Source organism: Brassica napus, chromosome C9, assembly GCF_020379485.1.
Source record: "Brassica napus cultivar Da-Ae chromosome C9, Da-Ae, whole genome shotgun sequence".
NCBI classification, from domain to species: domain Eukaryota; kingdom Viridiplantae; phylum Streptophyta; class Magnoliopsida; order Brassicales; family Brassicaceae; genus Brassica; species Brassica napus.
This window is the reverse complement of record NC_063452.1, coordinates 19,441,488-19,456,514: the sequence shown is the minus strand read 5'-3', so window position 1 is coordinate 19,456,514 and position 15,027 is coordinate 19,441,488. Positions and strand designations below refer to the sequence as shown.

Here is a 15,027-nt window from a genome sequence, read left to right as displayed (position 1 = left end):
TCTCGCCTCATCTTCAAACCACTTATCACACAACACATTGATTGAATTCCCATCCCCTACTCTCTTCTGAATCCCCTTCCGTAGCAACTCTCTCCCAAACAGCAAGCTCCTCCACCATAAGATGGACGGTTTCCAAGTTTCGCCTCTAAAAAATCAACCTCAGGGAAGTATCTACTTTTCAGGAACCGAGCAAGAAGGCATTGAGGTGCAGATAGCACTTTCCACGCCTGTTTAGCAAGAAGCGCTTGTGTTAAAAGCCTCAAAATCTCTGAAGCCCATACCTCCGATATCTTTTGGCAAACACAGTTTGTCTCATGCTATCCAGTGCACCTTTCTCTTATGTAAGTCAGACCCCCACCAGAAATCAGCCATAACTGATACAATTTTACCACAAACTGTCTTTGGGATTTTATAAACTGACATGGCAAAGACCGGCAAGGCAGAAGCTGCGACTTTGAGTATAATCTCCTTGCCACCTTGAGAGAGCTTCCGTAGGTACCAAGCATTGAGCCGAGCAGTGACTCGTTCTCGTAAATAGCCGAAAAGGTCAACCTTAGAGCCACTGAAACACTCCGGGAGCCCGAGGTATTTGGAGGAGCCTCCTTCGTTAAATATTCCCAGCACCTGAGATATAGAATCTATTTCCTCCTGCCTCACCAATCTACCAAAAGATATCGCCGACTTCTGTACATTAATGGCTTGACCCGTGGCTTTTCCATAGGTCCGCAAGACAACATGAAGGACCCTCGCTTGCGACTCCGACGCCTTGCACATGAAGAGGCTGTCGTCGGCAAATAGGAGATGATGGATAGATGGACCATGCTCTGAAAACTTTACACCACAAAGCTGCTGGTCCTTTTCTGCCTTGTTTAACATATGAGTTAACCCTTCCGTGCACAACACAAAAAGGAACGGAGATAGAGGGTCACCCTGGCGAATCCCTCGTTGCGGTTTTATGAGGCCAAAAGGTTGATCATTAATCAACACCGCAAAAGACACCGAGGACACACATGCCAAAACAAGACCAACCCACTTCTGATCAAATCCTAGAGCTTCTAGCAGTCTCCTCAAATAACTCCATTCAATCCTATCGTAGGCCTTTGACATATCCGTTTTTACCACCATAAACTCCTTTTCCACCTCACGATGAGAGCGTAAAGCATGAACCGCCTCATGAGCAATCCCAATGTTTGATGAGTATCTCTACAAAAGCCGACTGGTTGACCGAAATAATATCAGGCAGCAAAGGTTGCAGTCTGCGCACCATTATCTTCGAGATAGTCTTATAGAGGACCGAGCACAGGCTGATTGGTCGTAAGTCACTCATCAGCTCAGGATCCTGAACTTTAGGCAGCAAACAAATGTGGGTAAAGTTCCAATCATCCGGCATTACCCCAGTGTTGAAGAACTTCTGAACTTCTGCTGTTACTTGCAGACCCACAATGTCCCAGTATTGGTGAAAGAACAGCCCAGTCATACCATCAGGTCCAGGCGCACTAGAAGCTTTGATACTAAACACGGCATCTCTGATTTCTTCACGAGTAACATCAGCCACCAATCTTTCATTCATAGCAGCCGTGACACGAGGGACCATGTCTTGAAATATCAGCTGGAAACTTGATGGGTTCGAAGATTTGAACAAAACAGAGAAGTAGTCCACAACAACTTGAGCTTTTGCTGCCTCCGACCATTGCTCAATCCCATTGATATCCTTAATCTTGCTTAAGAGTTTCCTTGAGCGATCAGATTTCACTGAGTCGTGGAAGAATTTAGAATTCCTATCACCATGACGTAGCCACCGTTCTCGACTTCTCTGCTGCCAGAAAATTTCCTCCTCTCTATAGGCCTTGTACAATTCTTTCTTGATCACCCTGATAGCATGGAAGCAAGGGTAGTTCCTAGACTCAAACCATTCCAGACGGTGTTCAAGTAAGTGGATCCTGTCTCTTGCATTAAATACCCTCGATTTCTTCCAACGACTCAGAACACCTCTGCAGTCTCTTAATCTTTTAGACACATTCCGGTTCTCAGCACCAGCACTTCTTGTACTCCAAGTCTCAAGGATTTTCTTTTTAACCATGGGTTGAAAGAGAAACTTTTTATCGAACCTGAACTGACCCTTGAAGGCTACTTGAGAGGACTGGAGATTCAACAGGACCGGCCTATGATCAGAACCCCGCTTGTCTAGGAATTTCTGATTGGATCCAGGAAACAGTCGCAGCCATTCCTTGTTCCCAAACGCTCTATCCAAACAGCATTGGATCCATTTTTTCCATCTCTGCCCCGACCAAGTGAACCTGTCTCCAGAAGACTCCAATTCCTCCACGCCACACGCTGAGAGCATATCCCCGAAAGGCTGAAAAGACTCTTCAGCTCTAACATGCCCACCCAATTTCTCATTATTATTCAGAATTTCATTGAAATCACCAACCAAACACCATTGCTCTTTCCTACCAACTTCAATCCTGCTCAGCCTCTCCCAAACAATACTTTTCCCTTCATGAGAAGGCTCACCATATATACACGAGAAAAAAAAACTAAATTCCCCAAACTGAACATGCATATCGATCAGATTCTTATCCGCATACTTAATATCCAATTTGATGGTGCTTTTCCAAAATAGAGCCAAGCCACCACTCAAACCTCTAGGATTCACCGTGAAAACTCTGTCATAACCCAACCACTCCTGCAAATCAACCAAAACATCTCTACAATTTTTTGTCTCCATTAAGAACATTATCTCCGGAAAGTAAAGTCGCCTGAACTCCCGAAGACGTTGAACGGTCAGATCTTGAGTACGCCCCAAGCCCCGACAGTTCCAACTCAGTATGCTCATTAAAGATTGGACAGTCCCTCACTTGGGACTACCTTTAGGGATTTGGACCTCACCGAGATTAGAAGTTCCCCTTCTTCAATCTCTACCTTTCTCTTCACTCCTCCTACGATTAGTTTACCAGCCGCCTTGCTTGTAGAAGCCGCTCCTTCAATGAAAGGCTCCCCAATAGTTCTCAATTTCCTTTTAGAGTTTGGAGGGCGTCTTCTTTGGTAAACCTTCTTCTTGGTCCCGGAAGGAGCACAAGGTTCCGAGAAACCCGTGCTAAACACCGTTGAACCAGACGAAAGTGCCCTAGCATTAAAGCCAAAATTAGCATCTTCACTCTCGGTAAGGGCCATTGGCTTCGGTCCTAACCTCATCGCCATTCCCGCACCAATGGCCGAAGCCATCAGTTTTTCAGATGCAGGGACTCCAGCGCTACTTCTGAGCCGCTTAACGTTCTCTTCATAGTTGAAAACGATCCCCTTCCCTTTGTTCACGTCATACGAGATGATAGGAGGTGGTTCCTGTCTAAGGACCATCCTCTGCAACATAGGATCTTGTTCCACTTCAGCTACAGACTTTCTAACTCTGTCTTCCCTTATGAATTTGTCTTCTTCTGAAGCCAAAAGCAAGTACTGCCTCATTTCATCCATCACTTCCTTCGCAAATTTAGGCCTACCAGTAAGAGAAATAATCCCCACCTGATCCTCCCTGAGCACACCATAGAGGGGATCATTTTCATTAAGAACCGACTTCTTCTTCTCCAGCTCTTTAGCAACCACTTGACGTCGTGCCATAGCCTCATCTTGTCTCTTCCTTACCATGAGAGGACAAATTTTTTGCTCATGATTTAATCTCTGACAAGTAAAACAGCGTTTCTGAATTCTTTCATAATCAAAGTGAATTGACCACGACTTGCCTCCTTTAGTAGTCACCATCTTTGCCATTCTAAGAGGCTTAGCTACATTGAACCTGACCTGTAGCCTGATAAACGGTTGAGTCTGAGGTTTCGAGGGAACAAAAACTATCTCTTTAACTTCACCCACAAGTTCACCCAGAGCCATAATGGCTTCCTCCGTGTAGTAGCTCGTTGGTAACTTGCTTATTCGCACCCAAAGCGGAATGAACTGCAGATAGTCATCTGGGGGTTCTTCAACCCACCTTTCGATCACAATGACCCATTCATTGAAGGTATGGACCCCTTTCTCCAGAACCTCCACCAAATCATGCTCAAAGTCGAAGAAAAATTGAAAACGCTCTTGTGAGAGAGCCACACCACGACATTTACCTTCCTTTTGCCATTTTCCAGGCATCCTCCAGATAAGAGAAGACATTTTTTGACATTCAGGGTTAAGAACTCTCCCCACAATGCTTAGCAGATTCTTTTCGTTCGAACAGAAGCCCGGAAGATCCGGCATCTCAAAAGGCTCATCTTCTTCATCCAAAGAAAGAGCCATTAAAGCTCTATCCATAGCAACAGACATCTTATAGTCACTTGCAACCAACCAACCAGATGACTTAAAGGCGAAACAAACACCAGAACTCTGAAATTGAAAGCTTTTTCCAAAACGGATCTGAAGAACCCTATATCTTATCTTGACTTTTCGCAACAAAAGAACAATAAAGTACACCAAAGTGGTTACAAAGAGTAAAGCAAACGTGTTTTTCTTGCCAAATACCGGGACCCACACTCCACTAGCACTATTATTTCTAGAGAGAAAAATCGCCCATAAAAGGATGCCTCTGAAAAATGTTGATGCTAAACCGATTTTATTTCTTAATAGTTTGATAAATCGTTTTAAATTTTGTAAATCAATTTGATACATAAAATATATTTTTATAATAATTCTTTTATTTCGTAAATTATTATTGAATATTTTGTAATTTATTTATTTTTAATAATTTTTTAAACAGATACGTTTTAGCCATGTTTATCTTCGTAGCAAAAATAGCTACGAAATCGTGGTTGCAAAAACATAACACCTTACTTCGATTTTGATACTATTTTTTTTTTGGCCGATGCTATAGTTACAATCCAATTTTTGTAGCAAATCGGCCATATAACTACCAAAATCAGTCTATATCTACGAAATGCGTAGCTATAACGATTTTTTTAACTAGTTAATTATCAACCCAAAATTCTGACCATCTATGATATATTTTTAAAAATATTTGCTTGACATCAAAATTTAGATTTCTGAAAACATTTAAAACATAAAATTAAAACAATTATTTATATATAAAAAATAGCAGATAATATAATTAAGAAAATAAAACATAAACCAAGCGTAACATGGACAAAACTTTAATTAACAGTAACATAATAATTGAATCGTTCACAAATTACTAACCTCATGTGAAAAGATAAAATTCATGTATTATTTAATTCTAAGATATGTAATCCTATTTAAAGATTTTCAATAATTCTCTTTTAATCAAAATGTAAACTAGAAATATAGGAGCTCCAGATGGAGTGCCCGTCCCTGGATTCGAGCCTTCGTCACTGCGGAAATTTACATGTGGACTGCAGCACCCGAGACCGAAGACCGTTACACGTTGAGCCACATGGTGACGCCCTGGTAGCGTCTATGCTCACTTTGGTCTATAGTCTGGACCACCTCGGTGGGATCAGGATACTAGGTTAGCAAAAAACACTAGAAATATATTATTATAATTTTATTTAATATATATTTTCAATCCATTAAAATCAATTTCTTGTATTATTTTTATTTTATCATGTATTAATTAATGAAATGATTTTTTTTGTCAAAGAACTTGACAAAAAATACGTCTTTGTCTTTTTAATCCACGTAGCCACGTTTAAAAAAAATATTTTGAAAGCCACGTTTTTAAATTGGTAGTTGAAACCATATAAGAACAATTCTTTTTGTTATATTAATGAAATGATTTTTGGGTAATTGCAAAAACTTATTTTATTAGGTACTAGGGGCTGTCCGCGCTTCGCGCAGAATATTGTTTTATTGTTCTTAAATATGATTTTCTGATGATGTGATCAGTATTTATTTATGAAGAACATTATTTGATGTTTTATTATGTTATGTAATACTAAGTAATAAGTTAATATATTATTTGTTTGTTTTTTTAATAATGTGTTGTTGTATGTATAATATTACTTGTTAGCGGTGAATTGAGTTTTTGAGGTAAAACATATTGAATTTCAATAACTTTGTCTTTAGACATTTGTTGATCCTAAGATTAAAGGCGTCAAAATTGTATTTTAATTTTTCACATTTTTGAACAATACTGCACTCTCCCCCCCATCTTTTGACCTTTAACCATCACCATCTATGTATATCGTTTACTTCTCTGGTGTGCAGTGCTTTTCACCGTCACTGGAAAAAGACTCACCTCTGTGCTCTTGTTTTTATTCACTTTCTTTTTATGTGAGATTATCTGATATTTTTATAGATTAGACATATTAGTTCCATATTGTGCGGTTCTTTCTACGGCGTTGTATGTTATTTCGGTCAATATTGGTCTTTTTTTTCCTTAGGTTTTGACTAAGGTTAGAAACTACATCTCGTTGGATTGGGTCAGAGTTTAGTTGTCATTGATGTTATTTTCTTCGTCGTTGGTTTGCCGTCAATAGTCTCTACTCGTCTTGGTTTTCAAGATCAAGATTTTGATGATCTGACTTCTATGCTTTTTTCATAACTCGAGGATGGCTCCATGGTTTTCTAGGTGATGGTTGTGTTTCCGGTGCTTTAGACATGCGTCTTTTTGTTTCGTGGTGATTTTGTTCTTCCGATGATTATTATTTCTCTGGTCCGCTTTTTTGGTTTTTTGTGCTTGATCGCGATACTTTGTGTTTTGGGAATTGTTTTATCTCATATTTTATCTTTTTATATTTTTCTGAAATCTGCTTGTTCTAACCATGACATTCTATGGTAAGATGAGATACGTTAATCTTTTTTGTTGATTTTTTTTTCAGCTTCAAACCTTTATTGAGTTAGTGTTACTATGATATTTTATTTTTTTCTCTGACTGTGAAAGTTTTATGTTTAGATTATGTATTGCACTCTAATTTTTTCTTATTAGTTTGGTCATTTTATATTTTTAATAGTTAAATAAATATATAATTTATAAAATAAATAATAGAAAATGTTAAAATAATAAAATAACAAAAATTTATGTTATATTTAGCTGTGAATAAATTAAATATGTAAAATATATTTTATTATTTTATTTATTTCTTTATTCATCTTAACTTTTAGTGAACAATAAAATAGATTATCAAGCTTCATACGATAATACTTAGTGCGAAAAAGATTGATAATTCACAATTAAAAAGTGTTTGGTCAAATTGCAATAATCTAAAAAAATGACTTAAAATATAAAAAAAATACATGGATGATACGTGTCGTAAAAGTTCACCACCACTTGTGAGAAAATGAGAAAAAATCATATATATATATGGAAAGAATGAAAAATCGATGTGCATTTTCTTAAAACCCGAACTTAGCCTTATAGATAAATATAGGTGTCTCTTTTTGTCTTTTGTTTAGCCATTTGTCTCTTTTCACCTTATTTCCATATACTTAATAAAATAAGCTTTTTACGTTAGTGCGTTATCTAGTTACCTTTTTTTAATCCGCATAGCCACGCTTTTAAATTGGTAGCTGAAGCCATATAAGAACAAAATTTTTGTTTAATTAATTAATGAAATATTTTTTTGTCAAAGAACTTGACAAAAACACGTCCTTGTCTTTTTCATCCACGTGGCCACTTTTATAAATTGGTAGTTGAAGGCTTGAAGCCGTATAGGAACAAAATTTTTGTTACATTAATTACTAGATGATAATCAGCGCCTTACGCGGAATGAAATGATTAAATTTGTAATTTGTGAGATAAAAAAACATTGAATCTGATTAATTTGGATATTAGTTAGTTTTGAATTAATTGTTTTGGATGTTAGTGAGGAAGATATAGATTGGCGACGTTAATATGGTTGAAGTTTTTGATTTTATGATCATAACCGGAAGACTATATCTATTTATTTGGATTCATGTTATATGAAGTTTAGATAATACTGATGTTAAGCTTTCGTATCATATTCAAATTTCTAAACAGATGCAAAATTAAATCAATTCGAGATAATTGTTACCGAAAAAAGGAATTTAAAAAAAAATCATTTCATTACAATTTAGTTAATAGTAAAATGAACCATTAAAATACTATTTTTTCGAAATTCCTATAGATTTAAAAAACTCACTTACGGTGAACATTTAACTGTATAGGTATTCACTTAAATTACACTTACATATATATAAACACATATATGTATATGTAAAAATAAAAAAGTGATTGATAAATATATAAACATACCATTAATTAATTTAGAAACAACTTTTTGGTCAATATAACAATCGAAAGTTAATAAGCTAACATAAAATTAATTAAAAATAAAATGGATTCGTCCTTTAATTTTTTTTTCATATACAGAAAATCTAATTGTATACATAAACAATAAAATTAATACGTAATCTAATTGTATACATAAACAATAAAATTAATACGTATACAAATTGAGCCTGATGAATTTATTCTTATATTATGTTATAAATTGGCCGAATCATTTTTGGAAAGATGTTGTGATGGTACAACATCTTTATATATAAAAGATAGTTTGCTCTCTCCTGGTAAAGCCACCTCAGCATTCAGGTCACAAATTTGTACTCTGTGGTGCTGACACGTGTCACTTTAAAAAAAAAAAATCAAAACTGCTTAAAAGACTTTGGACTTCGGCTATTTTTCTTTATTTCATGATTCTATTCAAAGGTCATATTGGCCCCTTGATATATTCAAGTTAATTCAGCCCAAAACCTTAATTGAAACCTAAAAGCAAGATGTGTTCACGCGTCGTCTTCCTCGAACATCTTCGCTCTGATTCCTCTGAGACTGTGATTAAGTTAGTCGCTCATAGAGGTTGTTCAAGTTTCATAAACTCTTCCGTCTTCAGTCATGGAGATAATTACTTTCGTTATGTTTCTATGTCTATGTCGGCGTCTTTTTGTTTTCGATTCATCTCCTCTTAGGCTTTAAAACATGCATTGATTCATCGTCATTAATGAAGTCTTAACTATTTTGATTTACTGGATCCACGATTACACATTCAATGGTTCTTATCCCTCTTCCTAGCGGTGGATCTCCCATTATAAAAAGGTAAGGCCTCATCTCAGGAGAATCATCCTCACAATTCCAATTGCATTCTAAAATTTCTTTCTCTATATAATGACTAAACTCCGTTTTACTTGCTGAATTGAAATTCGGCTGTTGATCTTCCGTCGTCAAGGTGCGGCTGCTCAGAAACTGAAAAGCGCAACGCTGTGACGAGTTGATGGGAGATGACATAATCCTCTTCGATGATAAGGTATTTCATTCTTAAAACTCTTTAACAGGTTCTTTTTTAACTAGATGGGCGTTTTAACTCATATTTATCCAAACTTTTGTATTCAGATATTGATTTAAACTCTTTTGAATGAGAAATCTTGAAACTGTTTGTTGATTAGGCTTTTTTCACATGTGATTCTACTCATGCCAGCCACCGTAATGTCAACCGTCTCGACACCTTCCGGCACCACCGTCTCAAGGCGGGTACTCTGTTCACTGTTAGCGGATTCGAGGACGTCTCAACCGTCTCACCACCTTTCACTCTAACCTTGCTCTCCTCCCTCCTCTCGAGATCTTGCTCATCATGGTCAAACTCTCTTCTTCATCTTATGATTTGAATCAGCTTTGAAACTGAACTTTGATATTGGATTACAGATTGTGGAGTTTTAGTTCGTCTACGGAATTAAATTGTCTCCTTGATGTTATGTATGTTGTTTGATTGTCAGTAAAGTCTAAATGGTGTGTCTTTTTAACATAGAAAAATTAGATCTTGGATTTTTTGGGTTTAACCACAAGCGCAACATTTTCTATAGCTGTGTTTGAGAGAGATTTAGTGTGTATCCATATGTTTTCGATGCAAAAAACATATTTTTTTTTGCTATTTATCTGTGTTTAGAAAGTGGAACATTACGTGGCTCTAAGGTTTGAGTAATGTTGGGTACTTTCACACTAACAAGAGGTTTGATGATGTGGAGCTTTGTGGTGATCATTTCTCTCGCTATTTTCCTTCCTCACCAATTCTCATGGTAAAATTTTGTATCCTTTGCACTCAGGTACATCAGTTGATTGAAGCACTAACTAGGTAACCATCTTATGCTCTTTTATTTTTGAACAACAAAAAGCTTGAAGCCTTATCAAATGGTAAAAATCGAAGGCATGTGATGCAGGTTGGTATTTTAAGGAAACAGCTTAGGCCTTTTTTTTTGTTCTCATACAGTTTTTTTGTGTACATACAACTTAGTATAGCTTGGAAATGAAATTTATAATTAGCCAATTATGTAAGGAATATTTATATATAAAGGTCACTCTACACAAGTATATTGTTATTGCTATATAAGAAATATACTGTTAATAATATAGGAAGTCTTAGAAGCTCGAATTCTTTTAGTATTTGCATTCATTATTTTTATTGCATCCTGCACAAATGCTGTCAATGTAAAGTTATAAAACATGACTAAACTGTCTACTTCAATTGTGTGCGCAACCAAACACTAAACTGATGCAATTTAATTTTGCTGCAGTTAATGTCAATTTTTTCAATTTTTTTTTTTTTTTCTATATTACATGATAGCTTTCTGTGAAAGATGATTCTAATAACTGGAAAATGGTTGGAGCAGATGTAGGAAACAAATTATTCTCGAAAGAACCATCAGCCAATGTAATTTTGTTACATTACATTTCATCTGAGTCCTGAGAAATGCAAAGTTGTGACATATATTGTCAGATTACTTTTGATTATGTCTCCAAGTAAGCTATAATATATACACGACCTTAAGATGAAAATACATGGAAGACATGAAGTGCTTTCTCTATATTTCTCTAACGTGCAAGAATATTTTTTCCCTAAAAATAATAGGAATCCTAAATAATAATTTTGGGAACTTTTTCTAATATTAGATCATTATTTTTTATTAAAACAAAATGAGCAGTGGACGACATATACATGCATATGCTAGACAATTATCATAATTTAATCCCCTAATTTTAAACCAACAAAATGAAAAATATAACTAAACAAAATTTACAATACCCATAAGAGATCAGAACTATTAACAAAACAAATATTAAAGACCAAGAACCAGAAAATACTATAAAAAAAAAGCAATACCAACAAAATACAAGCTAGAATGCACTTTACATTTACGATACCCATAAAAGATCAAGACTATTAACACAACGAATATTAAATACCAAGAACCAGAAAAAAAACTATGGAAATGTAATACCAACAAAACACAAGCTTTAGTCAAAAAAAAAAAACACAAGCAAGAATGAACTTCATGCAAGAAATATGTAATATTGGTATTTCAATGTAACTTCAAAAAAAGACACCAAATTGGAAACATTCGCAAATATATAGTAACAATCAAAACATCCGAATACAAATCCAAAAAGCAAATAAAAATTGCATACAAAAGAAAAGAATTCAAACAAAAAAATACATTACATCCATACGCGCGAGACCGATTCTAGGCATCATGCATTTACGTTAGTACATTTTGAAAAAAAAACATACAATAGCCTTGCACTAATCACTATTTTTTTTATCAAATCACTATGTTATTTTGATAGAAAAAGGTATCAAATAATTAGCTATGTTTTGACCAAAAGATAAATAATTAGATATGTAAGAACACTTATACAAACACAGTTAAAAAATCTGGTTTAAATGTTAACTAATTCATTAACTAAACCAATTGGTTAAGCAAACCAGGTCATTACAGTTTTATAAAAAACATAAAATGCTTCTACTCATTTTTTCTCATTGAGAAAGCTTCAGTTCAAAATTTAACTAATTCATTAACTAAATCAATTAGTTAAGCAAATCGGGTTAAGTAAATTTTGTTGGTGTTATATATATAATCATAAATTTTTGAAAAATTTAAATATTTAAAAAAAAAATAAACTATTGGTTGTAAATTTAAGGGGATAGTCCATTAAATTACTTAGAGACTAATTGGAAACAAATGTTATAAATAGTTTTAAGTGAATTGAAACATTAAAACAATTTAACCAATTAAACACCATAACTAAAATTTAATTAATTTTTTATCATTCTGCTCTTCACCTTATATATAATTTTCAATAACAAAAAATTGGATACAAATTTTTTTGAATAGCGTAAGACAAAAAGATTGAATAATTTAAAATTAGTTTATATTTGTCAATAGCTACTTATATGGTTATGATAGATTATAAAGTTTATATATATTAAAATAAACATACTAAATATATAATCAAAATTTAAATTTAAACAAAAACCCGGGCTAAATTTAAATTTAAACAAAAACCCGGGCGTAGCCCGGGTCGACCCTAGTATATTGTATAATAGGGTCTGCTTCAAAAAAAATAAAGCCTAACATGTTTTAGTTTTTTTTGGGCTCAGATTCTTAAAAAAGTTTTCTAAATTATGGCTCATAACATGGAAGTGATGTACCGAAGAGAAAAAAAAAACTATTGGTGTTAAAAAACAAAAAATAATGTCGATTGAAACCGTCGAGGGTTTCGTCCACACGCGATAAACGAACGTACTTTGCAGTGTTCAACCTGTTCAGTTGCTCCTTCCGAATCACTCAATCCATCATTTTTTTGGTAAAGACGGTTCAAAAATTCAATCTCATCAGTCGTTCTAATCGGATCCATCGGCAATTGTTCTTCCCGTGATCGGCACATGTACTTCAGTCGAGATATGATTTGTGTTACTAACCATTGAAATCACAGACAACAGTGTAGTAATGTAAGTGTTCTAGATTCGTTTAACTTTTTGCTTACGATTCAGTAGTATCCAATTATAAAAGTCTTCAATGCGATCGGAAATAGTGATTGTGTGTAGAAATTATATAAGAACTATAAAGAAGTCAGTAAGAAATTATATAAGAACTACAAAGAACTCAGTAATTATATAAGATCGGACGTTAGACAGAGTAATCATTACTAACACAGAGGCAGAAAAGAAGAAGAAGAAACGTTCAAGAACAACGTTCAAGAACAACGTTAGAGAGAGTAATCAAGCTCGATACTGTAAAACCAAAGCTTGAGACAGAGCTCGATACCTCTAAGTATCACTATGACCAAGCAACATGACCTTATCATGAAATTCATATAACATGAACACGTTTTTGCCAAAATCAGCTATGTGAAAGTTTAGGAGCCATCTATTGCTCGAATGCTTATTTGCAAAGGTCCATGCAGATCAAACACTCATAACAAAATACTACTCAAACCATCATTTGAAATAAAACATATAAAACTTGGATTGAAATAATTAACATGTGTATTATATTTGAAAGGGCTTACATGTGTTTCAAAAAAATGGCTTACATATGTGCGTAATCAAGTAACCTCTCTATAATGGCTGTGAACTTCTGTAGACTCAGGTATGGATCTCGTGCAATCTCAGCCAAGTACGCATCCATGATCCTTCCCACTTTCAGCAACGAACCATGGTGATGACCATGGTGATATAGTTAAATACTCTAGCAATGAGAACTCGAGACAATATCTCCCCTTCTCTGACGCATTACTCTCGAGAATCACGATATCGGATGACAGTGTGTCGATATGTCAATTGTAATTCTGGTCTTTAACATTCCAAAGAGGAAACTGAGAGGGATGATTGATCCTCTCTCGTCATTCAGCAGAAGAGTTACAATGGCTTCAACGACCTCCCTCTGCTCCTGACAGTTCAATCAACAAAACCTTCTAGTGATTCTCGAGAGTAATGAGTCAGGGAAGCAATGATACTCTCAGACCGGACACCTTTTCTCACCATTACGTACATAACTCTTGCGTAGTTATCAATACCATGAGCAGAGAGTAGTTTGATCCACCACTCGAGACAGTATCTCCCCTTCAGTTCCTCTGATAAACATTATATTAACTGCTCCCTACATGCATTCATAGCAATAGCCTCCACGCAACCCTCCGAATATCGACACACCGTCATCCGATATCGTTCTCCACCCGTAATGTCGTGGGGAGCTTCGAACCTTAGCGTTCCCGTGGATTATACTGTTGGTCACGTACTGGGCCTTCGTTTCCTGAGTCGTCCACCACGTTGTTCTCCGAAGGTTTCTTTTATAACAGTGGGTTTGAAGTTAAAGGTGTGTAAGAAGGAAGAAGAGAGAACTCGGTCTCATTACCTTTACGTGAGAAGTTATAGCAAAATTTCCTGAAAAAGCATTAAATAGAAACGGAAAATAAGGTAATTTATTTGTGAGAGTGTCTCTGTATTGATACGTGTCCAAGTTGGTGTGAAAGCATTAACTCCAATGCTCATCTTTTAATATATAAGGGATATGTTGTGGAATATGTGGTTTCTAATTTAATATTGTTTTTTAATCAAATCAATACAAATTGATAAAAAAAAAAGAACAAACGATATGACAGGTCAATGTGTATAGCTATTATATATATATATGAAAAATGGAAAAATTGTATCTCAATGACATGCACAATTTGTAATAGTATCATCTCCTTTTATGTTGAATTATTATTTTTTAGATAACTCACGATAGATCTCAATGACATGCACATCATATATTAATTCTTGTGAAAGGGTTAATTAGAGATGTCAATAAATACATATTTTAGATTTGCGAAGAGTGTTCTTTAATAATTTCTAATACAAATTTCTAAACATATTATATATTTTTCTATTAAGTAACTCATATTATAATGCAATATCATAATTTACAAAATAATATTTCACTTATAATAAATTAATCACTGGAAGTTTAATATGTATTGCGTTGAATTATAATAGTTTTGTTTTACAAAATAACACATGTTTATATAACGTTTCATTTGTTTTTATTATTATATATTCAAATATTGTGTATATTAACAACTGCGTATGCTTAGATAGTTCTGGTCCCATTAAGTATACAATATTGCCATCGTTTATTTTAATGTTGAAGACCAAAGACATAATCACTTCTATTGAAACAAATGAATCGAGAAGCTAGCGTGCACATAATCAAAAAAGAGATCATGCCAGAAGAATCAAAAATGCAAACAAAATCTGGATTGTTTGAATTCTCTCATCTCATAATTTTTTCCAAAACAAAATTGGTAAG

General features: G+C 34.7%; 1 protein-coding gene and 1 pseudogene across 1 annotated transcript; one reads left to right on the top strand and one right to left on the bottom strand.

Moving 5' to 3' along the window:
• Nucleotides 1–56: 56 nt before the first annotated feature.
• LOC125592520 lies at nt 57–4,302 on the bottom strand. The gene is made up of 4 exons (XM_048767736.1): nt 2,869–4,302; nt 1,265–2,686; nt 331–1,203; nt 57–227 (listed from the first exon to the last, which is right to left on the bottom strand). The coding sequence occupies exons 1-4, from the start codon at nt 4,300–4,302 to the stop codon at nt 57–59; spliced, it is 3,900 nt and encodes a 1,299-aa protein (XP_048623693.1).
• A 4,874-nt stretch (nt 4,303–9,176) lies between these two features.
• Nucleotides 9,177–11,688, top strand: LOC125575699 (annotated as a pseudogene).
• Nucleotides 11,689–15,027: the final 3,339 nt, after the last annotated feature.